At 44.1% G+C, this 23,238-nt stretch overlaps 1 protein-coding gene across 2 annotated transcripts in view; it reads right to left on the bottom strand.

Annotated features, from left to right (window-relative positions):
* The window catches only part of GMPR (guanosine monophosphate reductase), a 44,566-nt gene that overhangs the window by 4,496 nt on the left and 16,832 nt on the right, over nt 1-23,238 (bottom strand). For both annotated transcript variants that reach the window (XM_071736408.1, XM_071736409.1), the window contains exons 5-8: nt 19,759-19,840; nt 17,405-17,511; nt 11,773-11,815; nt 5,235-5,394 (exon numbers count right to left, since the gene is read on the bottom strand). In XM_071736408.1, coding sequence (XP_071592509.1) covers nt 5,235-5,394; nt 11,773-11,815; nt 17,405-17,511; nt 19,759-19,840 — 392 coding nt within the window. The remainder of the gene's footprint in view (nt 1-5,234; nt 5,395-11,772; nt 11,816-17,404; nt 17,512-19,758; nt 19,841-23,238) is intronic.

Raw genomic sequence — 23,238 nt, 5'->3', positions numbered from 1 at the left:
AGTGGAGTCTGGAAAAGGGGTTGGCTTAAATGTGTTTTTTTAGTTACCCAACAGTGATTACAAGTTTGGGTTAGTCGGCAATATATGAAACCAAGTAAAAAAATCCCCACGTTGAGACAGTTCTGCCAGCAACAAATGCCTGCACACAGGCCATGCATAGATTACAAGTGTCACAAAAAGCTGGCACGTTTGGCAGAGCTGCACACACCAGTCAGCAGAAACTGCTGAGGTACTTGCAGCTCTGATACCTCTCCTGGTGTTACGACCTGAAATTAACCCCTTCTCAGGAAAGAAAGGTGAAGCAATTGGGACTCTCAACAGCTGGAAAGGTGTGCTCAGATGCTCTCAGCAGATGCTCTCTGTCTCTTGCTAGCCACTCTATGGTGAATAAAAGGGAAAAGGGTTGCTTTAGACTTTTCACACAGGGTGCAGTCTGCAGTCTAACCCCTGTCCAGCTCAAGCCTGCTGCTGGTGTGGAGGGCTCTGTATGATGTGTGGGAATCCTGGCAGGGTGGATGGGGTGAAGCATCCATGTGATGGTGCTCTGTCAGCCTGGCAAAACATGAGCCACAATAAAGGGGTCAGGATGCCCCAGCATGAGGCAACCTTATGTATGAGTGGAGCATTTAATAAATGGCAGGAATTGGGGGCAGGTCTTCCAGGCTGTCATTTGGGATACAGAAAAAGACAGTAAGCAGCAGTCAGCTGCTGGTGCTAGCCTGTCTCTGTGGCCAAAATTCCACCCTACAGCTAGTACAAAGTGCTAAAACCTAGCTTAGTAGCAGCTGTGAATTGCTGAGTGACCACAATGTGAATTGCAGCATTCACACACAAAACCTGTGAAATCTCAAAAGGGTTAACAAAGTAAATTGGCTCTAACTGAACAATGCTGCATGCTTCCCTCTGTTCCTGCTTGCCATATTCCTTTCCTCCCATAAAAGAAACTTAATAATTGCCTTTCAGAAATTCCCAGCTCTTATCCATGTTCCTTGTGGAAAGAGGTGAAAATGTAAAAACAAGCCATTGTATCAATGACATAAAAGTAATCAAACCAGGTACATGGATTTTGAACAAAATTAAATGGGATCAGCTTGACATATTCATTACAAAAACAATTACTCTCATGACTTTACTCCCTGCTACAGCAATCTCACCATACCTGTACATTTTAATTTAACTGTTTGCTGGAGGCTTAAGTTCTCCAGCCAAAACGTGTAATTTTGAGAGGATGCAGTTAAGTGACAAGTAGTCTGGTTCACCACACTGAACTCCCACTGCCTGAATAAAACATTGTGAATGCTCAGGCTCTTTTAAAGACAAAACAGCTTTTTGGAGTAACTGATACAGACTTACAGCTGGGCTTTTTAAATGCATATGAACAATACCCCTGACTTTTTACCTGCTCAGGGTATCCTGAAATTAAAATGCTGATTTAGAACACTTTTGGTTAAAGTTTGCCATAAGCTAAATTACTAAGTGTCTAAACTTCCTCTAACTCTTCCTGTAAGAGTAATTTAAAGCAAAGCCTTGCCCTATTTCAAATCATCCCTTCAATGGCCCATATATTTTCAGTGCTGGGTAACTAAGCAGTTGCTATTTTTAAACCACAGTGATGCTCATTATGCTTGCCAAGCAAGACCAAGACCAAAAGCTTGTAGAGGCAGCCAGGTCTGGGTTACGGCTGCAATGTAAAGATGATGAGAATCAGCTCCTTCACAGTTAACAGCCAAGGCTTATAGATACAATGTTTGGAGTTATTATAACTATCAGTAGACAGGGGACTCACAAAAAAGCAGTATCTCAGCAGGGACTAAACATTTCAGATTGTGCTTCTGCTCCCTTGTAGCTGAGAAGGTTTCAGAACTCATTCCCCAGGGGACTCTAAAATCAGGATACAAAACAAAATACAGCTATGGATCAAGCAGAATTTGTGCAGTATTGCCATAAGAAAGGGAAAATGTCTATCTAGACCGAGTCTAAAACAGTGCTCTTCACTCCTGCAAGACATAATGCTTGCATTTTATCTCATTTTTAAGGGGGCCAGTGTCAATGAATTCTCCTGCTGGTGATAATTTTTTTTGCCAGATCACCCATACACCTAACTAGGTGAAGCAGAATTCACCTGCTGCCATTTATGTCCCTTTGGCTCACTGACACAGCAAGCTTTCTCAAACTTTTTCCTGCAACTTTCACCAGCTTTGTGGTACTCAGGCCCTGGATGACTACACAGCACTGAGATCCACATAGCATGCTTGGGATCAGCTTCCATTAACTACAGGCCTGAGCAGCATCAGGCCTTTCTCACACCATTACTGTAGTTCAGACAAAAGCTTGCCAGCACCTCTGGGTAACCAGCAGCTGTCAGTTTTAAATAATGAGATAATTACTAGTGCTGTCCACTCAGGCCATTTGTTCAGAGGCTTTGATGACAAGCAAATTTGCTGGGGGATGAAAAAAGCCCCCAAACAACTGTGCAATGCTTCCAGGAACTGGTATATGAGCCTAGAGTTAATCAAAGCTCAGAGATACGTAGCACATCTTTCTGCTGCATCACTTCAGCTTATCTCAGATCCAGATGGCCTCTTGTCAACTCTGTCTTCTGCAAAGAAACAGCCTTCCTTGAAAGCCAAAGCACACTGAACCTGCAGCACCAAAACAGCTTTGCAGGACAACCAGGTGGAACCCTGCAACCTCCACCCTCAGCAAGGTTGCTGATGACACAAACTGTGTGGGGAAGTCAACATGCAGGAGGGAAGGGATACCATCCAGAGGGACCTGGACAGGCTCCAGAAGTGGGCTTGTGAAAACTGCATGAAGTTCAGCAAGGCCAAGTGCAAGGTTCTGCACCTGGGTTGAGGCAATCCCATGCAGCAACACGGGTTGGGAGGAGAAAGGATTGAGGGCAGCCCTGAGGAGAGGGATTTGGGGATGATGGTGGAGCAGAAGTTTAACAGGAGATGTCAATGAAAGGAGCCTACAAGAAAGGTGGAGTAGGACTTTCTGCACAGGTGTGTATAGAGAGGATAAGGCGAAATTGTTTAAGACTTGAAGAAAGAAGATTTAGGTTAGACATTAGGATAAAGCTCTTTCCTGCGAGGGTGGTGAGATGCTGGAACTGGATGCCCAAGGAAGCTGTGGCTGCCCCCTCCCTGGAAGTGTTCAAGGCCAGGTTGGATGGGGCCTTGAGCAACCTGGTCTGGTGGGAGGTGTCCCTGCCCATGCAGGGGGGTTGGAACTGGATGATCTTTAAGGTCCCTTCTAACCCTATCCATTCTATGAATCTATGAAAGACAGTCACATGGGTTGCTCCCCTAAGCAATCCACTGGGTGTCCTCAGCATAGTCAGATATCCTGCAGACAGCACTGCTTTTAATTGGTACAGATGTAGCCCCATATCAGACTAAAAAAGAACACCTTTCCAGCTTCTGATCTGAGCCCCAGAAAGAGGGACATGGGCTCAGGTAAAGTGCAGGGTACACTCTACTCCAGAAAGACATGTATGTCCTCCTTAGGCAGAAGGTAAAGGTATCCCTGTCCCCTTCTCATCCATTAGATGAGAAAATTTCTGGTTTTAAAAATCTGCCAGAATATACATGTTTTCCAACTAGAATATTCAACTGTGTATTTTTGCTTATTAAGATTTTTTTTTCCTGCAAAAAATAAATGCCCTTGGAACTTGCCAAAACTCATCAGAAGCTTTTTGGCTCTTGTAAAAACTCTTTGCTACCATCTCCCATCCAACTGATTTTCTTTTCTTGAGAAGTCTTCCTCAAAAAGTAGTACTGAGCCAGACTGTGTCTATTAGGAGCAGCCTGTCAGGTAAGTGCAGAATCCACAAGCTCTCTGTTTCCACATTTTCACATAGGTTGCTCTTTTAATGAGCCTGGGTTACCTGACAGACCAGGAAAGCTGATGACTTCATTTGTCTCCAGGTCTCTCCAGCACCGTGTCTACCACCACCCTGGACAAGCTCAAAAAGTGAGTCCATGTGAACCTCATGAGATTCACACAAAGCCAAGTGCAAGGCCCTGCACCTGAATCAGGGCACTCCCCAGTATCCATACAGGATGGGGGATGAAGGGATTGAGAGTAGCTCGGGAATCCTCAGTACAGGAAAGACATGGGGCTCTTCGAGCAGGTCCAGAGGAAGGCCACAAAAATTATCAGAGGACTGGAGCACCATTCCTATGAGGAAAGACTGAGAGAGTTGGGGTTGTTCAGCCTGGAGAGGAGAAGGCTCCAGGGAGACCTTACTGCAGGCTGTCAGTGCTTAGGAGGGGGCTTATAAGAAAGACAGGGTCAAACTTTTTAGCAGGGCCTGTTGTGATAGGACAAGGGGAAACTAAAGGAGCATAGAAATTTTTTACAAAGAGGGTGGTAAACCACTGGAACAGGGTCCCCAGAGAGGTGGTTGAGGCTCCCCCTATAAATATTCAAAGTCAAGTTGGATGGGACTCTGAGGACCCTGATCTAGTTCAAGATGTCCCTGCTCATTGCAAGGGGAGAAAATTGGAGATGACCTTTTAAGGTGTCTTCCATCCCAAAGTGTTCTATGACGCTGTGGTTTAGGCTGAAGGAGACAGATATAAACACTCTGAAGTAGGCTGTGTCTTACCACTTCATTAAGTGCTAAGTGAACTAATGCACCTTTTATGGAACATTTTAACTCCATGCAAGTGGCAGACCACCTGTCACTGAGAGGGCTTTGAAGGGTCTGGGTCCTCATTACTGTTATGGCTATAAGTCAGCTCCATACTGAGGAAACCTCATCTGAGCTTCACTGATTCACCAGGCACCCCCTTTTTGCAATTGGAAGGGAGCGTGTGGGCCAGCTGGGAACCTGTACCCCAACAGGACACCCAACCTGGAAAAGCAGAGATAGAAACTGCAGCCTAGCATGCCATGTTCCAGCATTTAATTCCCACGTGTCTCCAAGAGACCTGTAAGACCCATAATGACTTCCCAGACCACATATCTGGTGCTGCAGTGACAGAACACAGTGACGGATGCAGTTGGGTAAAGATGGTTGCTCTCAGCCATACCCAACTCCTTCTCCCTGTCTCCCCCTTGATGTCATCCCTCCCTCAAATCTGCTGCTCTGAATGTTAGTTAACAGCTTCCAAAATGGGAACAGAGGCATGGGCCTGTTTCCAACAGATGCCTTTTGCACAGTTCTGTTCCACAAGTTACAGGCTGGCTGGATCACTGCAATCACTCCTGTGTGGAATTCATACCTGTATTCAGCAACCCCTCCTGCATGTTTCTTCATGGCTGTATCAGAGCTCATTCCATAGAAGAGTTTCACCTTCTTGCCATTCTTTTCCATAATCTCTCCAGCACACTGGTCGTGGCCTGCAAACATTCCTCCAAGCATGACAAAATCAGCACCAGCTCCTGTGATCAGTAAAGTGACATGTAAGAAAGCAGAGAAAGGAAAAAAGGGTGAAGACAAAGCAAGAACATAGTGGCCTCCAAAAACAATAGCCAGCCCTTAATAGTTCAGTACGGAGAGTCCCCTCCTGTAACAAATGCAGCAAACTTGGAAGAAATACTGTTCTGAAGAACTGACACGTGATGAAATTACTTGGTATTTTAAATGGAAAGAATCCTCTTTGGTTGTGATGAGAAAGATGCATATTATTCTACTCCACCCCACACTCTTCATTTGCAAATTAAGTTTTAACCCTTTACTTCATAACAGTATCTGAGCACAGTTCCTTATTAAATACTATTGTGACTGCGGAAGTCAGAAGCCCAAAACACAGGGCTGGGACCCATGGAGCTCCTGTACCTGAGTACAGAAAAGAAGACCAGTCCTCCTTCCAGGCCTTTCTAGGCTACGAGCTGTGAGTAGAACCCTACACTGAATGAAGGCAAACTCATGAATGTAATGTACTCGTCCCTCCACTAGTATAAACCAAGCAGATTTTGTTAATTAAGTGATGGATTTTTTAAGCCCATCAGCCATATGTGTTGAGTGCAGGTCTGAGTGATCCCTTGTCAAAGAGCTATGGATGGGTCTGTATTTGATTCCTGTTGTTTAAAAACTCCAGGCCAAGGGCCACTACCCCTGGGTTCTATGCTTCTCAGCATGCACAACAAAGGAGGTCTAACCCATAGCTAAAACTCCTAAATATGTTCCAGATACTGAATAACAACACTGAATACTCAATCATTCCTGTTCAGTCTGTCTATCTCCCCTGGCTTTGCAAATCATAAAATCAGTTCCACTGGGAGTAAGATCAGGAAGAAGGTTTTTGGAATCACTCTTGATTTTCTACTGTGACTTCCAATATTTCCAGCTGGGCTGGAACAATTCCACCAGCAGCTCCTCTTGTAATATTTTGGCATATCTAGTCTTGCTCAGAAAAGTTTGGTTTTTACTCTTTTATGAGCCTGTGGTGATCCATCCCTGAAACAAAGCACTTTCCTGATCAGAAATTCAATGTTTATGTGTTAAAGCAGGCCTCCCCTCTGCCCAGATTCTTCCCAGAATTGGCAAAAGAACTGGACTACAAAACTCACTTCACAGAAAGCAGATGAGCCTGAACTAACTCAGACCCACTATGAACATGTCCAAAGTCTGGGGAGATCCCAGGCTAGGTAAGTCTGACATTAGGATTTGCTCGGATCTGTCTCACTGTCCAAACATTAACACTGAACCTTTAAAGTAAGTAAAATCATGATCAAATCTGCTCAGCTTCTGCCACTTTTAAAAGCTCTGTAGACAAACCTGAATTTCAAAATATTTTGATCTAAGATACATGACAGCTGTGGAGTGTGCACTGGTTTATAAAAGCCAGTTTCTTCCTTTCACCCCTCTGCCAAAGGGCAGACCCAGCAGCAAAGCCAGGGAGTGGAGCACGCAGCTGCTCTGCTGACCTCACCTCCTTTTCCCTGGTTGTTGTTTGAAGGGAACAGTATGTTCATGGTTCAGGGATATTAAAAACGAGGCTTGTACAAAACTGCTGAGCACATCACAAGCATTATTTATAGCCAGGCACCCATTCAGGTGTCCTGTCATGCCAGCTACCTGGCAGATTTTTCCTGCACTCTCTTGCTTCAGATGGCTGAGTTTTAAAGGCTCAGTTTGACTCACATCTGATACTATTATTAATCTGCCAAAAACAAAGGGAATGCTCATCCTTTAAGACATTCTCAGTTATTGGTGGGGGGCTCCTGCTGTTACCTGGCACATCTTTGCTACACCTTTGCAAAAAATAAGTACCCTGGGAAATCTAGTTGATGTCTTCTTAATGAGTGCAATGTGTGGAAGGAGAGATGGATTTGGGGTCAGGTTTCAAAGAGGGTGTTAAAACAAGTCATAGGCCTGCCAAAGGATACCCTGGACTCTTGGCCTTGTCAATACTAACCCCTGATCCCAAATTCTAGTCCTGTCTCTGGCTGTGGGTCTCACAGCCTCCAAATTACTTATGCAAAACAGTCACAATAACTTTACACTTCAGAATCACAGAATTCTGGTTCCTGTGCATTTGTGTTTCTATTTCTTATGTTTCTATTGACTGCGTATTTTGGGAGGAAAGCAAATGTGTTTGAATTACAGGATTAAAACTCATCCAGCTTGAGTAACTTTTGCAAACTACAACATAATTCATCAAATTCTTCCAGAAGAAAGGAGCTATTTTACAGCAGAAGTGGCACGTCTTAACACTGGAATGATACATGTTTACTGCCCTGCAGCTCCAGGAATGACCAGCCCATATTAAACACACTTTTCCAGTACTGTCCAAAACTTTCCACTCTGCTTCAGTGTTGCAAAGATTTCTGAAAGTCTCAAGTCTGTGCCACTATTTTCCTGCCAGTTAATTCCAACTAGGAGTCTGGTTTTCAGCAAAGTCTTTCTTGATTTATGCATGGCTTTTTGTATGACAGAAGCACTGGTGAGGTTTTAACACCCAGCTGCAGTCTTTCATTTTCAAGCACAGATAGCAGTGTGCCATCATTTTAGGTTGAGGGGTAACTGGGAACACAAGGCAACAACCCCCTAGATAATACAGGATGTGATGGGGTACCCTGATTGTAAGCATCCCAGTAGCTCTCCCAGAGTTTGCCAGATGAGTCCTGTTTCTACACAATGCCACTTCAATGCTCTGACTTCTCCCTTGAGGCCTACGTTGTACCTGGGATGATTTTTGCTCATCCACATTTCATGGTGCTTTCTCTTTCAACCTGTTACAGAGTATGTGTGCTGACGCCAGCCCAGTCTTGCAGCACTCACACAGTTATGCTGGATCTGGATGGAGTCCCTCAGATGTCTTTTGTATGCCTGATAATACAAGTTACAGATAACCAGATTGGCTTTGCACAAATTCAGCTGGAGTCAGCCTGGATCTGTAGCCAGGGCAGCCCTCCAGACAGATGCAGTGTAATTCTGCCTGGACCACAGCTGACCCTGGAATCAACATTCACCTGTGCTCCAGCTGAGCTAGCAAGACTTTGCAACAGTAGGTATACACACAGCTAGTGAAAACATTAAAAAAAGCCAGTATGATCTGTCACGTATGTTTTGGAAACAGTGTTATGTCCCCAGTTGACTTTTCCACATGATTTTTTTCTTCTTTTTCCTTCCCTGCTCCTGTATCTCTTCTCACAACTGCTGTAAGGAACAGCAGTACTGTGTTAAAGATGCTGGCATAGGATTCAAAAGGCACATTCTGTTCCTGGCTGTGTCACAAAAATATATGTGACCTCAGGCAATTGAACTTAGTATTTCTGTGCTTTGACTTCTCAACTTAAAAAAAGGAGACAGTAGTGCCTCCCTGGGGCTTTCTGAGAAATGTGTTCATGTTATCAGCCTTTCCAAGGGTGCAGTTATATGAACAACCTGAGCCCAACACAAGGTTTTTTCCTGCTTTCTCTCATTCCTGTACAAAAACACATCTCTTTTTTTTTCCTGACTAACCCATGTCTTTTCCATTATCATCTCCCATACCCAGATGGCTGTAACATCTTCAGTTTACCACATCTAGACCAGGTTTTCATCCAGCATTTCCAGAATTCCAAGTCTCTCCCAGAATATCTATCCCTCCTGGCATTTTGGTCCCCCACCTTCAGTGCTTCTCTGTTCCTTGCCTTTTTTATACTTATATGTAAAATATATATAAATTTTTTTATATTTATATATTGCCTTTTTGTTATATTTATAACAATATCTAGTATTTTAATACTGTTTCCCCTCTGTCAAAATGCCCAGTCTTCTGATTCTTGACACCAGTCAATAGTGTCACCTTCCACTTGTAAAGTTTCTCAGCATCTTCTTCATGGTTCTTCACAATTCTTCTCTTGTACTCAATCCACTATATTCCTCCTGTTTCCATGAACTTCAGAGAACCATGGAATCATTCTGGTTGGAAAAAACTTTTAAGATCATCAAGTCCAACCATTAACCTAGCACACTGCCAACCAAGTCCATCATTAAACCATGTCCCTTGCCTCCTCCAGTCACATCTCCAGCCATTGGTCAACGCTAGACTTTGCATCTGGGAGACTCTTCCACACTTCTTATGACTGGATGGTTGCTTTCTCACTACTTTATAATGATCCACCAAAATGAGACAGTATGATCACTTAAACCTAAAGTCCTCTTTGGGTCTCCTGTCCATGCTTTGTCCAGGCCTCCATCCCCTGGTGGAAAAGTACCCCTGTGTGTTTTAGCACTCTGTCTCTGCTATCCAATATATTTATCTAACTCCTCCCCACCACGAGGCTCTCAGCAAGCAGAGGTCTGAGCCAGACAACTCAGTATCAAGGCTTTGGCTTTTAAATGTCTGGCCATGGGGGCCTTCTACTATGTGCCTGACGTAGCCAATCGCCTCAGCAGCAGTCAGTAAACACTGATAGCAGTAACATTACCTAGTAGCTTATCTTTCCACCCACCTTTGACAAATGCACACCTGGCTACAGCCAGTCAGATGTCCACAATGTCTTACCTCAATTACACATAACAAGGCACAGTAAGTTTATTGCCTCAGGGTAATCTCTCTCAGTTCCAGCCCTGTGCTTGTGACACACAGCTCTGACTGATCTGCCTGGCCTACTGTCAGAGTTACTGCCTGTATAACCTCAGCTTTCTCATGCTCCTCTGTCCCAGGGACAACCCATGGTAGCCTTCAAACACACTACTGTGAGTCCCAGCATCTTCAGACAACCATCAAGGCCAGAATCACCCCTTTCACAGGTTTCAAGAAAGTTTCTGTTCAGTTAGCCCAAAGAGGCTACAAGGACTCTTCAGACTTGCTATAAACATCACAAAGGAAAAACATTATAAACACTTTGAAGTTGCTTCCTGTTGTTCTAACTTCTGGAAATGTTCTTGTTGAAGTAAGACCTTTTCCAGGGGCCAGGTTTCTGTTCAGGCAGCTGGGAATGCAGTGAGGTTGCAATCTCAGTTCCCAAGCTCCCAGCTACTACAGTGCCAGCAAGAACAGGTTAAGCTGCAGAGCCAGACAAAGTCAGGCAGAACAAAGGTCTCAGTGCAGGTGGCATGATGTCAGAGTGGGCTGGGCTGAGGTGTTTTCTTAATATAATCTTACTGTGAGAGAGGGTGGATGCTGCTGTTCAGCTATGTAAGAATCACCCAACTGGAAGTATCTATCCCCTAGGTTACATCACCTACTGGGTAACACAAAGGTGATGTGAAATCTTGTGACTGAGCAGATTCCTTGCTGGTAGCAATCACTCCAGAGCTGTGCTTGAAATTCTCCAATTAAATCTTCCTTGTCATCTGACCTGTCTAAAACCAGGACCTGTCTGCAAATTTAGAAAGCAGATTTTGGTTTCAACCTTTCCAGGAGGCCCAGAGTTTTTCTTGGCAGGTATGTAATCTGAGTTTAGGCTTGCCCCTGCTGTCTGTCCTTGCAAAACTTCCTGACAAGCAGACATGCTGTATCATAATGTGCTATTTCTTGTAGCACACCACCCTGAAACTGCAGTGAAAGACTGTGCTGTCTGACTGGATTCTGAGTATTACCCCACTGAGGCATCTCCAAAGGGTCTGGCATTTTAGGGGGTGTCTTTAAATGTCCTGTCAGCCCAAGATGTGTTCAGCACCTGGTTCACATATTCTGCTGCAACAAGGTTATGACTAAGTCACAATCCTGACCTTGACCCCCCACACCAATGCAAGTTTCATGCCCAACAGAAAATACTCACAGATTACATTTTCTATTCTATCAACAAGAGCTGAAGCAATTCACTGAAACTATTGGCATGAGAGCAAAATCTGTTAATAATTAACTTAGATGTTTTAGACATCTGCTCAGCTCTAGGGGACACAGTATAAATAAAATCTCATCTCTTCAAGTGGACAGCTGATCCCACGATCATCTCTAGGGACCTGGCCTGCCTTTTTGTTTTGTTCTTCTGTCCAACACACATTCCACCAGCTCATCGTCCATTCAAGGCCCAGGTCAGCCAGATATGGCAATGTTACAGATATCCTTGAACCCTCCTCAGAAGAAACCCTTATCAGTTTTCTTCATATTCCTGTACCAGTGGCTGTATCCCATGCATACCTTGCAGACAGTTTCTAAATAGGACTTCGACCACTGTACATTTTGCACTGCAGAATTCGGACTGTCTGGTCCAAAGAGCAAATTCACGTCTGCTGTGGTAATTTCACTGGAGTCAACCACAAGGACGAATGTAACCTATCACTGATTACACATTCTGGGTCAAATTGACTCCTGCACCACTGCTTACACTGCTGGAGGAAGAAGGAGTGTAAGGGGAGGCACCGAGCCCTGTCCTTACCAAACGCTTTGGCGACATCTCCTGGGCAGCTGCATCCGCCATCCTGCACAAAGAAAAGAGGACAGTGAGTGCCAGTGGGCTCACTCGGGGACCCCCAGTGAGCACTGGTGCTCTGCCACCTGCAGCAGAACGGCCCCATTGGTGCCACTGGTACACATCATCCTGGCTGAGTTTTTAGGAAATCCATAGTATCTGTTGCTTTCCTTCCTTAGGCTCACTTACTCCATGGTGCAGCCTGCAAATAATACCACTTGTAACAGCAGCAACGCCAGCTCCTGACTGCTATTTCCTAAAGCCCCGAAACTGAAAAAAAAACCCCCAAACCTCTGATGATGATCTGAATCATTCCCTGCCATTTAATGAAAGGCTATGTGATGCAGAGCTACCACAAGTCCTTACCTTAAACCACTGAAGACATATAAAATCTCTTTCTCAGCAGTTTACAATACATTAAAAGGTCACGGGGGGGAGGGTGAGGAAATATGCCATCAGCTATGTTGGATTTTGATTTGATAATCTCTGAACAGATCGGGTAATCTTTGGTAAATGAAAATGAATCTCTCATACTCCCACTGTTTGCTGTGGGTTTGGTAAAGAAACACCACCCCAATGAGATCCTTAGATTTTAGACCTATGCGTTTCAGTCTCAGTGGAAAGAAGTGACTGATGAGGTTCCGTCTTCATGATGAGGGGGTTTCAGTTGCAGGGAGGGAAATCAGGTATGCGTGAGAGGGCTGTAAAAAAGGAATGGCATATAGAAGAGCTCATCACGGTGTATGGTTCTTGAGGTTTTGTAAAGGTCTGAGCACCAGAAGAAAGATCCTTCTACCCTAAGCAGCCATTGTGCTGAGAGGGTTCCCCATTCCTTTGATGTTTAAGGGCTGTTGCAGACTGCTGACAGCTTTCTGCTTTTTGAGTAGCTACTCTCCAGACTTCTACAGTTACTTTTTTTTGTTTCACATCTCTGTTGGCAGACGTGTATGACATGACCTGTGGCAGAGCACAGCCAGAGCACACCAGCCAGAGCACACCCCCACCATCAGCCATTTCAGAGCTGGCTTTCGTGGGTAGCTGGCAGTGGGGCTGTGTGTTAGAACCTCTGTGAGCAGAAAAGGAGTCAGACACAAACTGAGCAGGTAGACCTAAAAGTGAGTGGCTTTTCAAAGGGCATCCCTCTGCAAACAGTGCCTGGTATAAGTTTAAAGGCTTTTATTCCATTTGCTGATAACCTCTAGCACATTATGACTTTAGTTGAGCTAGACACTCTTGCTGTCAGCTCCAGAAAGGAGTTCCGGGCTGACAGCTGAATCTCTCTCTCCTGTTAAGGGCTCTGCCTGTGCAACTCTTCCCCTCTGACAAGTCTGTCAGAGCCTGGAGGAGGGTGTGAGTGTGTGTGCATGTGTCAGGGGAGGAAGAGCTGAAGTAGAAAGAGAGGTCTAATAATCTTCAAACAGTAGTGTCAGGAACTTGCCTGACTCTTACTCTCTAACTGAGATAGGTTGGCTATGAATGCTCTTTCATGGGTGGGTTTCAGACTCTTCTTGTTGGGTGGCTCAGTGTCTGACTTTCATAATTAACCCAGTAGTAACAGTAATGGAGGATTTATGCTTTCAGAAGTATCATGAAGATGGAGGCCTTACTGTGTAACCATTCATCATAGTTTTCAGAAAATGCCACTCACCAAATTACAAAATGCTGAGCAGATTAAGACACTTTTCCAAAAGCTCATAAGGTACCATTAAGATAAAAGGAACCAATGACGATGATTCACAGATCTTCCTTGATCTGTAGATGTCTCCACTTATTCACATAAGCAGGTAAATGTAGTGATTCACAGACAGAGAAACAAAAAGGGGACATACTAAGCAGTAATGCCAGAAGATGATATATAATAAAGCTATATGCATTAAACCACTTCATTCCATGTGAAAAATCAAGCACTCTATTTAGAAAATAAGACTGTGCTTCTGTTGCATTCAGTCTGTGAAGCTTTCACTTGCAGCTCAGCTAGTCCCAAGAGGGGCCTGGGTCTGGACTGAAAATTACTTCTAAAATTGCTGGGCTACAGTCAGGAAGCTTGTTGCATGCTCAGCCTCTGCCTTGGGATCCTAGGGAAACATATGTTCACCAATTGCCCTGTGAATTGAGGAGGACTGGTATTATCACTCTGAAGCAAGTCTACTGGAAAGGGTAGCCATGGGGCCTGAAGAGGGCATGATTCTGAGGTCAGTGGGTGCTTACTGAAGCTGAAGGCGAGAGGAAAACTGTTTTCCAGCCACCACAATTATTTTAACATGGCTAAAATATTGTTATTTTCCCCAGATAGTTCTCAGGACAGATCTAACATTTAACAACAACAAAATTTAGCCTGAGGAAAAGCAGTATGGAAAGCCAGTTTTAACTTTAATTTTAAAAAAAAATTAAACCAGTATTAACCAGAATATTTAATATTATATGCAAATTGTAAGCTTATAACTATGATTTATGTTTCAAGCTACTTTATAACAAACTGTATAACCAGCCCTTCCTACAGTATTAGAAAACAGATAGGTACTTATTATGCAGAAGATAAATAAAGTATGTGACATATACATCAGTAGAAATAATACATATGGTGCTTTATTCTGAACTACATATGCTGGGCATATTTCTGTGTGGAGAATGTTCTGCATAGAAGAAGAGATGGTACAGAAGTAGCTGGGTGAAGAAACTCTTAGTCATCCTTTTCACAGAATGTTGGTGCCCCATCACACAGTCAGGGTGAAGGTGAAACAGGGATCTCTATCCCATGATGGCCAAGTGAGAGAGGACACATGCAAGGCTGCCTTCCATTCCTCACATTGCTGTCTTACTAGAATACGTGACTTGCCTCTCTACCCAGCACAGTAGCTCTACGACCTACAAGAAATAGAAACTTTATCTCAAGTAGGACATTTCTTACAGAGCTCTTCTGCTAAATGTCTCCTCCACTGTAACTCACTGCTGCACCTTCTCAAGGCCAATGGATTAGCAGGAATGAAAAATGAGACCATTGGCTCCCAGACAAATAGCACGGGACAGAAACAGTGACTGTGTCTTAGACAGGGTTTCCTCTCTTCTTTCAGTGAGTCATGAAAGATTAATTTCTGAGGTAAGCTTTTAGTCTTGAAGATAATTTAGCATGAGGAAAGTAACTACTGCAATTTCACCTCCCCCTTCTTTGTGTGACTCTAGAGAGACACCAGGCGTTTGCTTGGCCTATCAAGTTTACCTAAAAAATGTCACCTTCTTTGTCAATGTATCAGCTCCAAAAATCAGAAATTATTACTTCAGTAATAAAAACTTGTTTAAAATAGCAGTTTGTGCTACCATCCCAGCAGAGCTACCGGAGAATGGGAATCAAGTGTGCTGTGATCCTTGCAGTGCCTGTACTGTGCTCAGCACTGTCACTGTCTCATTCTGTGGGTGAGACTTCTTTCCCTTCATAACCTAGTTTACCAATGTAATAAGAAAGAGGAGCAATTAAATGAAGGCACTGGAAAATACAGAAGTGGATACAAGAAAGAACCCCGAGGGACTAACTCACATCACACCATCAGGTACAGTCTACATGAAGACAGCTGCTAGGATTCGAACCTTCTCACATCCTCCCTGCCATTTCCATATCAATATAACAAAAAAACCTGCTGGACATATTTTCTCCTGCCAAACTGACAGATAGCTGAGATAGAGGTCTCCTTTGACTCAGGGTGTGCCCCCTCCTGAATCTACATAATGACAGCAGTGACACATTTTGAAGGATGTCATGTATGCTTGTTGCAAATTATGTACTTAGGCTTGCTCCCATATGGTGTTTTTCCCTCAGGAGGACACTTCTCTCTTATGATACTCTTGCCAGAGCTCTGGCAATGACCATGCAGTCCAGACTTTTCTTTCCCTAATAAAAACACCAATACCTATCTGAATGCTGCAGAATTCGGGCATAATTTCCTCACCCTTCCTTTAGTCTCCTTAGCCTAGGTGACAGAATTGAGCTGCAGTGGTGTTACAGACCCTGGTTACAACCAAAGGCCCTGATGTTGGAGCAGACAGGGATTAAATTGCCCTTCTATACTCACTCCCCCTGTAGTGGCTAGAGGATTGGGCTCACTAAAGCCAACATGACCTAAGCAGGTCAGAAACTCATCCACCTGCAAAGAAACGAAGAAGAAGAGGAGTAGCACAAAACTGTCTAATTTTTCAGCTGTTCAAATACACTCCCTATTTTCCTGTAAAATCAGAATAGTAGTGTTCTTCTGTGGGTTCCTAGCAGAAAATGATTATTGCAGAACTAGGATGGGTCTCTCAGCACCACTGCTTGGATGGCACCTATAGCTATCCAGTCTTCATAGTAATGAGTCAGTCCTTCACGCTCTACTGCACACATGTTCTGCTGCCTGCAGTAGGCATAAACATTTGTAATACTGCCCAAGTCATAAAATTGCACACTGTTTTTCTTTTTTTCTGTAAGAATTCATACAGGGGAACTGCAGAGAGGCGGGAATGAATAAGCATCAAAAACAAAGGGTGAGAGAAATCTAACTGTAATGAATACTTTCTCTGCTCCAATATACCCACAGCTCCAAGAAATACAGTCAAGCCCTTTTCCCATTCACAGTCAGTTTGTCCTCCTGTCCCCTCCTTCCTCAACAACACACAGATACCAGTCACAGCTGGGTCAAACAACTCAGGTCCTTCCAGTGATTTCACCTGGCAGAAGAACTAAAATTCAATGTATGGTCTCTTTTAGGGCCACAGAGAGAGACTGCTGGCTGGGAGGGTACCTGTGAGCACAGCATGCTGGTTAACCCCAGTGCCTTCCAGATCACCCCACAGGCAGCCTGACACACTTAGGGGCACACTGGCTGGGCATGCCTAAGCACACAGACCTTTGGGTGCTGCAGGCAGCAGGACCTTTGGGTGGCTCAGGCTCAGTCTGAGGCCATGCTTACAGATTTACTTTTTCTCTGTGAGGTGAAGCTGGTCTTTCTGGTAGAGTGGAAATTGCTGTTAGCAGGCAGTACAGATACACACGTTTTCCTCCACGGGCTCATTATTTCCCCAGAGCTTTGTGAGTACATAAGTGGCTCGCATGCCAGCTGTGCCTAATAGAGCCACCTCTCAAACATGCCTGCCCTTGCACTGACAGCTCTTGTGAGGATGCTATCTGAATCAGTCCTGCTACTAGGGCACAGATGGGCTTATATTGTTTTACCTTGTATTCTACTCTCCTACCTGCCTGTCCCTCAGCCTCACTCCCAAGGGAAAGCCATGTTTATATTTCACTTTTTTTTCAGTAATATTTCATAGGAATTACTGTTTGCTTCAATGTGAAAGCACTGTCAAACTTCCTATTCTGCTTCTGATTACTCCATTCAGGGAGTGAGAAACAGCTTTCCAAAGGCACAAACAGGAGTGAGATGCCCAAGTCTTTTTAAACATTAGAGGTTTCTTTACCTTTAAATCTCCACTGACTACTCTAGGAGCTAGTACAGGGGTCAACTGGAGAAGACAGCAGGATAGCCTTTAACATGCAGGGTGCTTGATGGTTTGATTCCCCTATTCCACAACAATTGGCACAGTGGGAACCTGAGAGTAGGTGGAATTTACTTACAGAGATGATATGTCCTTTCAAGCCATGTGCTGAGTCTGCACACTCAATAACAGCACTTAGCTGTGGATAGCCCACCCCTGTCTTAATCCGAGTGGTACACACAGAACCTAGACAAGAGAATGAGAGCAAAGAACATAGTCCATTAGGCTGACAGAAAAGATACAGCTTGTTTTTTTTTTTTCTTGTGGGAAAAAAAAAGTGTTCCTGCATTAGTTTTTCCTTCAAGAAGTCTCTATGGTCAACATTGGCTTCTCATGGGTAAAAGAAACACACAGGAACTTGAGTTTTGAAACGCTATCACACCACTTCATGGGAGTTTTAACTGAGGTGATTGATATCCCCACTTTCTTCTCTAGGGCCACAATTTCCAGCTTGAGTTTCATCAGTAATGTTTCCTGCTGAGGGAGTTACAGCATCATGAGAAATCAAATCACCCTGAGGTGCTGGAAGGGAAGAGAGTCAAAAGGACCAGAGTCACAGCCCGTGAGACTCAGGAGCAGCACTTAATAACTGAATATTTCTTCCAATAAATACCTCTCTCTCTTTTCTATTTTGTTTGTTTGTTTGTTTTATGGGGTTTTCTTGGTTTTGTTTTGGTTTGGGGTTTTGGGGTTTTTTTGTTTTGTTTTGGTGGCTATTTTGCACAAGGGAGAGAAACCCATCTTTTGTGTAATACTTAAAGCAGAAATATTTGATTGATCGTGATGGTTGTGAATATCAGAAAATCAGCACACAGCATTTAAAAAGTGAGATAAGCAATCATCAGAAAGTTACATATACATAAAACCCCACTTCAATTATAGTTCAACATGGTAACATGGCTATGTATCTTCTGGAACACTGTCTCTATTTTTCTCAAATCAAGAATTCAAATTGAGGACTGCTTTTTTGCCAGTCCAGGTCATATATTTAAGATAAAGATCATACATGTCTGCATGATAACAAAGCTTTCAAAACAGCTTTTCAAACCAATGCAGTGAAATCTGTATCCCTTCACTGATCTCATAACCAGGTATACTCAAGCTACCATTAAAATAAAAGTTTCCAAAGACCTTTCAAAACCTGACAAAGTGAAAATACTGAGGAGTTCTCCAAAGTAGAAGAAAATCAGTTTTAAAATAATCTCCACATGGTATGTACTGTATATGTAATGCTTTTTAATATATCACTGCCACTTTTCTGCAGGATGCACTATTATCTTGCCTCAAAATCTGATCTTCTGAGAGGAACATTTGTTACATGTGGTTTTGGGTAGTCAGCTTATTCAGGAAGATATCCAGAGAGGGCTATACACCATTTATTCCAAACTATCTCTACTCTGAGACATCAAACAATAATATTTCCTCTTCTGTATCTAAACCTGCATGTGACAATGTTACTATGATATCTCTTTTGTTTATAGTTCACATATTTTGCAGTATTTATTGTTGCTTGCTGTCTTCCTGAGCACAACTGTAACCTTTATTACACCATTTGCTCTGCTCAAGTTACCCATTTGTGGGCCGTAACAATTTGGCATTGTGGAGTGAACATTCTGCCTGCACTGCACTGGCTGATCACAGCTGTATTGTCAGCAGCACTTGTGTTAGCCCTTTTAGTATCTAGCCCACATATGGTGGACTCTAGCTGGAGTCCAAAAAGAAAACCACAAGAGGAAGGAGCACATGAAAAAAAAAAAAAAATGGCAGTATATGCCAGACAACAATATTAAAGAAGATAGGAAAAACACTGAAGAGGTTTAGGATCCTCCCATTTATCCATGGGAATATTAAGGTGATAGGTAACATAAAAGTGCATTAATGTAAGTTTTAACTCCCAAGCAACACTAGCAGGTAGAGGCAATCTTATCCATACTTCACATTTAATTAATGACTCTTCATCTTTGAAGACACTGACAAGATGGACAACCTCAGCTTAACAGAACACAAATCATGAAGCTATTCAGAAATCTCTCTCCTTGATCAAAGTGGATACATGAAAGCAGTATCCCTTGAGCTTTAGCTGGGATAACTCAGCCTCTTTTAAACAGGCTAGAAAAAGTTCCTAAGCACAACACATATTATCAGTGATAATGTAAGGCACTCAGGTAACTCAGTGCTTTCAATAATGGGCATGTTCACTGCCATAAGATGGGAGTATGTAATACTTGGCAGTATGAAACACTAGGATGCTGTGCACGTATTTCTTAAATACACTGTGTGCAAGGGCACTGTTACTTTCTTGATCTGAGGGGGTCTAGGCATCTAAATGGGCATCTTAATGAGCAATCAAACAGTACTATGCACTGGTTCCATCTGGACAACTCCTCCATCAGTATTAAACAAAGTCCCTTTATTTGACTGGATTTGACTTACCTGGTCCAATACCCACTTTAATAATATCTGCTCCAGAAAGAATAAGTTCTTCTACCATCTCTCCTGTCACCACGTTGCCTGCCTAGACAGAAGGAACAATATCACATATATGGGAGATTTCAAACCTACTGCAGTGAAGGCCAATGATGATAATGTAGAGTTCTACTCAAAGCTTTTTATGAGTTGAACTCCGTAAGAGTCAAGAAGAATACGATTCACCATATTTTTTGTTGTGCATGAAACAGAGATTAAATAATTTATATAGATACATTCTCAAGTCAATGAAATTTCATGATTGGTCCAGTAAATGCTGATCCTTAAGATCCCATCAGGATATTCAGTTTATCTTACATGGCTCTAATCCACCTGAATTACACCCACCAGAAACCACCTGAGAATGTTGGTGTGATGAAATTACTGATGATGTTATTTAGACACAAAGGAATGTGGGTTTTTTTAAATGAATAAAACTATGAAAAACAATCTTCTAGCACACATGTGGGAATTAGTTTGAAAAAACAGTACAATGAATGCAGAACACTGCCAGACTATGTCTATTCAGTCACAGAATCTCAACATTCTGATGCCAATTCAGTGTGATGAGACATGCCCTTGCACGTGTCCAAATGTGGACTGATGGATCAGCAGGCAGAGTGAGGCCAGACATTAATTCACTTGCCAGGAGTGTCCCCTGTCCAGAGGGATTTTAGGAAAAAGACAGCCTTCAGGGAGCAAGGAGTTTAAATTACATGGGATTAATGGGCTAAAAACTATGCTTTGAGTTACGCTTCAAAAAACAGCTAGCCAGTACGTTTTAAGACCATGCTTTCCTCTCTGCAAAGGGCCACACAAAGCAAATGAATAATGAATGCTAAACCAACGTGCTGTAGCTATACTAATTGCATTCCTATATTGTGGGGGAACGCAGAATGGGAATGTAAACCGCACACCCTGATTTAAGAATCACAGAATAAATGAGGCTAAAAAAGACCTCTGAGATCATCAAGTCCAGCCTATGACCTAACACCACCACAGTGGCCATACCATGGCACTAAGTGCCAGCTCTTCCTTAGACACCTCCAGGGATGCTGACTCCACCACTTCCATGGGCAGTCCATTCCAATCCATGATCACCCTCTCCATGAGGAAGTGCTTCCTGACACCCAACCTAAACCTCCCCTGGTGCAGCTTCAGGCCATGCCCTCTCCTGCCTCGGAGAAGAGCCTGACCCCCCCCTGACTGCAGCCTCCCTTCAGGCAGCTGTGGAGAGTGAGGAGGTCCCCCCTGAGTCTCCTCTCCTCCAGGCCAAACAACCCCAGCTCCCTCAGCCTCTCCTTGTAAGACTTTCCCCTCAGTCCCCTCACAGCCTCGGCTCTCTCCTCTGGACCCACTCCAGCACCTCAAGGTCCTTCTTGAAGTGAGGGGCCCAGAACTGGACTCAGTACTTGAGGTGAGGCCTCATCAGTGTTGAGAACAAGGGGAAAATTCCATCCCTAGTCCTGCTGACCACATTATTCCTGATACAAGCCAGGATGCCATTGGCCTTCCAGGCCACCTGGGTACACTGCTGGCTCATGTTCTCCAGCCTCTATTCCCCTTGCCTGCAGCACTGACTGGGCCAAAGTCTGGGTCCCTGCACTCGGTCCTGTTGAACCTCACTCTGTTGGCCTCAGCGCATCAACCCAGCCTGTCCAGGTCCCTCTGCAGCATCTTCCTGTCCTCTGGCAGATCAACACTCCCCCCCACTTTGGTGTCATCTGAAAATTTACTAAGGGCAGGCTCGATCCCCTCATCCACGTCAGCAATAAAGATGCTGAATAGGACTGGGCCCAGTACTGATCCGTTGGGGACTCCCCTGGTAAACGGATGCCAACTTGATGCAGCACCACATCATCACTCTCTGAGCCCAGTCATCCAGCCAGTTTTTAACCCAATGAAGGGTGCACCTGTCCAAGCCATGGGCTCCCAGCTTCTCCAGGAGGATGCTGTAGGAGACTGGGTCAAAAGCTTTTCTGAAGTCCAGGTAGCCCACATGTACAGGCTTCCCCTTATCCACTAGGTGTGTCACTTGGTCATAGAAGGAGACCAGATTGGTCAGGCAGGACCTTTCTTTCCTAAACCCTGGTTGTCTTGTACATGCTGCTTGATGGCACTAAGGATGATCTGCTCCATAACCTTGCCAGGCACTGAGGTCAGGCTGACAAGTCTATAGCTCCCCAGTTCCTCTTTCTAGACCTTCTTGTGGATGGGCATCTCACTGCTCAACCTCCAGTCATCTGGGACCTCTCCGGTTCGCCCCGACTGGTGGAATAATGATGGAGAGCAGCTTGGCTGGTTCTTCTGCCAGCTCCCTCAGCATCCTAGGATGAATCCCATCTGGCCCCATAGATTTATTAGGATCTAAGTGGCACAGCAGGTCACTACTTCCTCCTGGATTATAGGAGGAGTATTACACTCCCAATCCCTGTCGACCAGCTCAGGAGCCCAGTTGCCCTTAGCATAACCAGTCTTTTTGTTCAAGGATGTGAAGGTACTTGAATGTGTTCAGAGGAGGGCACCAAAACGGGTGAAGGGGCTGGAAGGAATGTCCCATGAGGAGTGCCTGAGGACACTGGCTTTGTCTTGTTTGCAGAGAAGGCGGCTGAGGGGCAACATCACTCCTCTCTACAGCTCCCTGAGGATGGGAAGTGGAGAAGGAGGTACATAACACAGAATGTTATGGGTGGAAAACTATATGCATAACAAAGCACAATTGTCTTGTCCTGTCCTATCCAACTCTACCCTGTATCCTATCCTATTCCCTCCACTCACCATCACTTGAGTAACGACGAAACTGCAATTTGACCGAAGCACCAGGGGTTTTTCAGCTCCAAAAACACTTTCAAAGACACAAATAAGAAAGGCTACAAGTGCAAACAGGATTTTATTTTTTATTTTTGTCATCCTACGTCATTTCTTCTGAATTTGTTTCAGAGGCAATTCTCATGAGCATTAACACAAAGCATATGTGCAGCCAGGATCAGCCTGATGCATTCTTCAGCTTAGCTTGAAAAAAAGATCCCTTGCAGACTGGCAAATTCAAGTGACAGACCTCCAGACAGCAGCAGCAGAAATACAGGCTGAGCAAACCTTCTTTCCTGAAGACTGAGAACATGAAGAATGAGGACCAGTACTGACCACACACAAAAGAAGAGGAGGAAGAAGAGGGAGAAGAGATGTGTGGAACCATGGAAGAGGAGGAAGAAGAGGGAGAAGAGGAAGAGGTGTGTGGTACCATGGACTATTTCCCAAAGCAGGACATGTAACAATGACAAGCATCCTTTATGCTTTTCAAAATTTGCTCTGCTGTGCTTCTTGGCCAATGATGCATGACAAGTGCTCTCCCGCCTGCCCCGTGCTTCCATTGCTCACAGGGAGAGCTGAAAAGTGGCTGCTCCTGGAGGTGCAGCAAGACTGGGGCCCTTCCAAGCCCAGGATGTT

This window comes from Heliangelus exortis, chromosome 2 (assembly GCF_036169615.1).
Source record: "Heliangelus exortis chromosome 2, bHelExo1.hap1, whole genome shotgun sequence".
Classification (NCBI taxonomy): Eukaryota; Metazoa; Chordata; class Aves; order Apodiformes; family Trochilidae; genus Heliangelus; species Heliangelus exortis.
The sequence above is the reverse complement of the archived record's forward strand: the minus strand, read 5'-3'. Positions and strand labels throughout refer to the sequence as shown.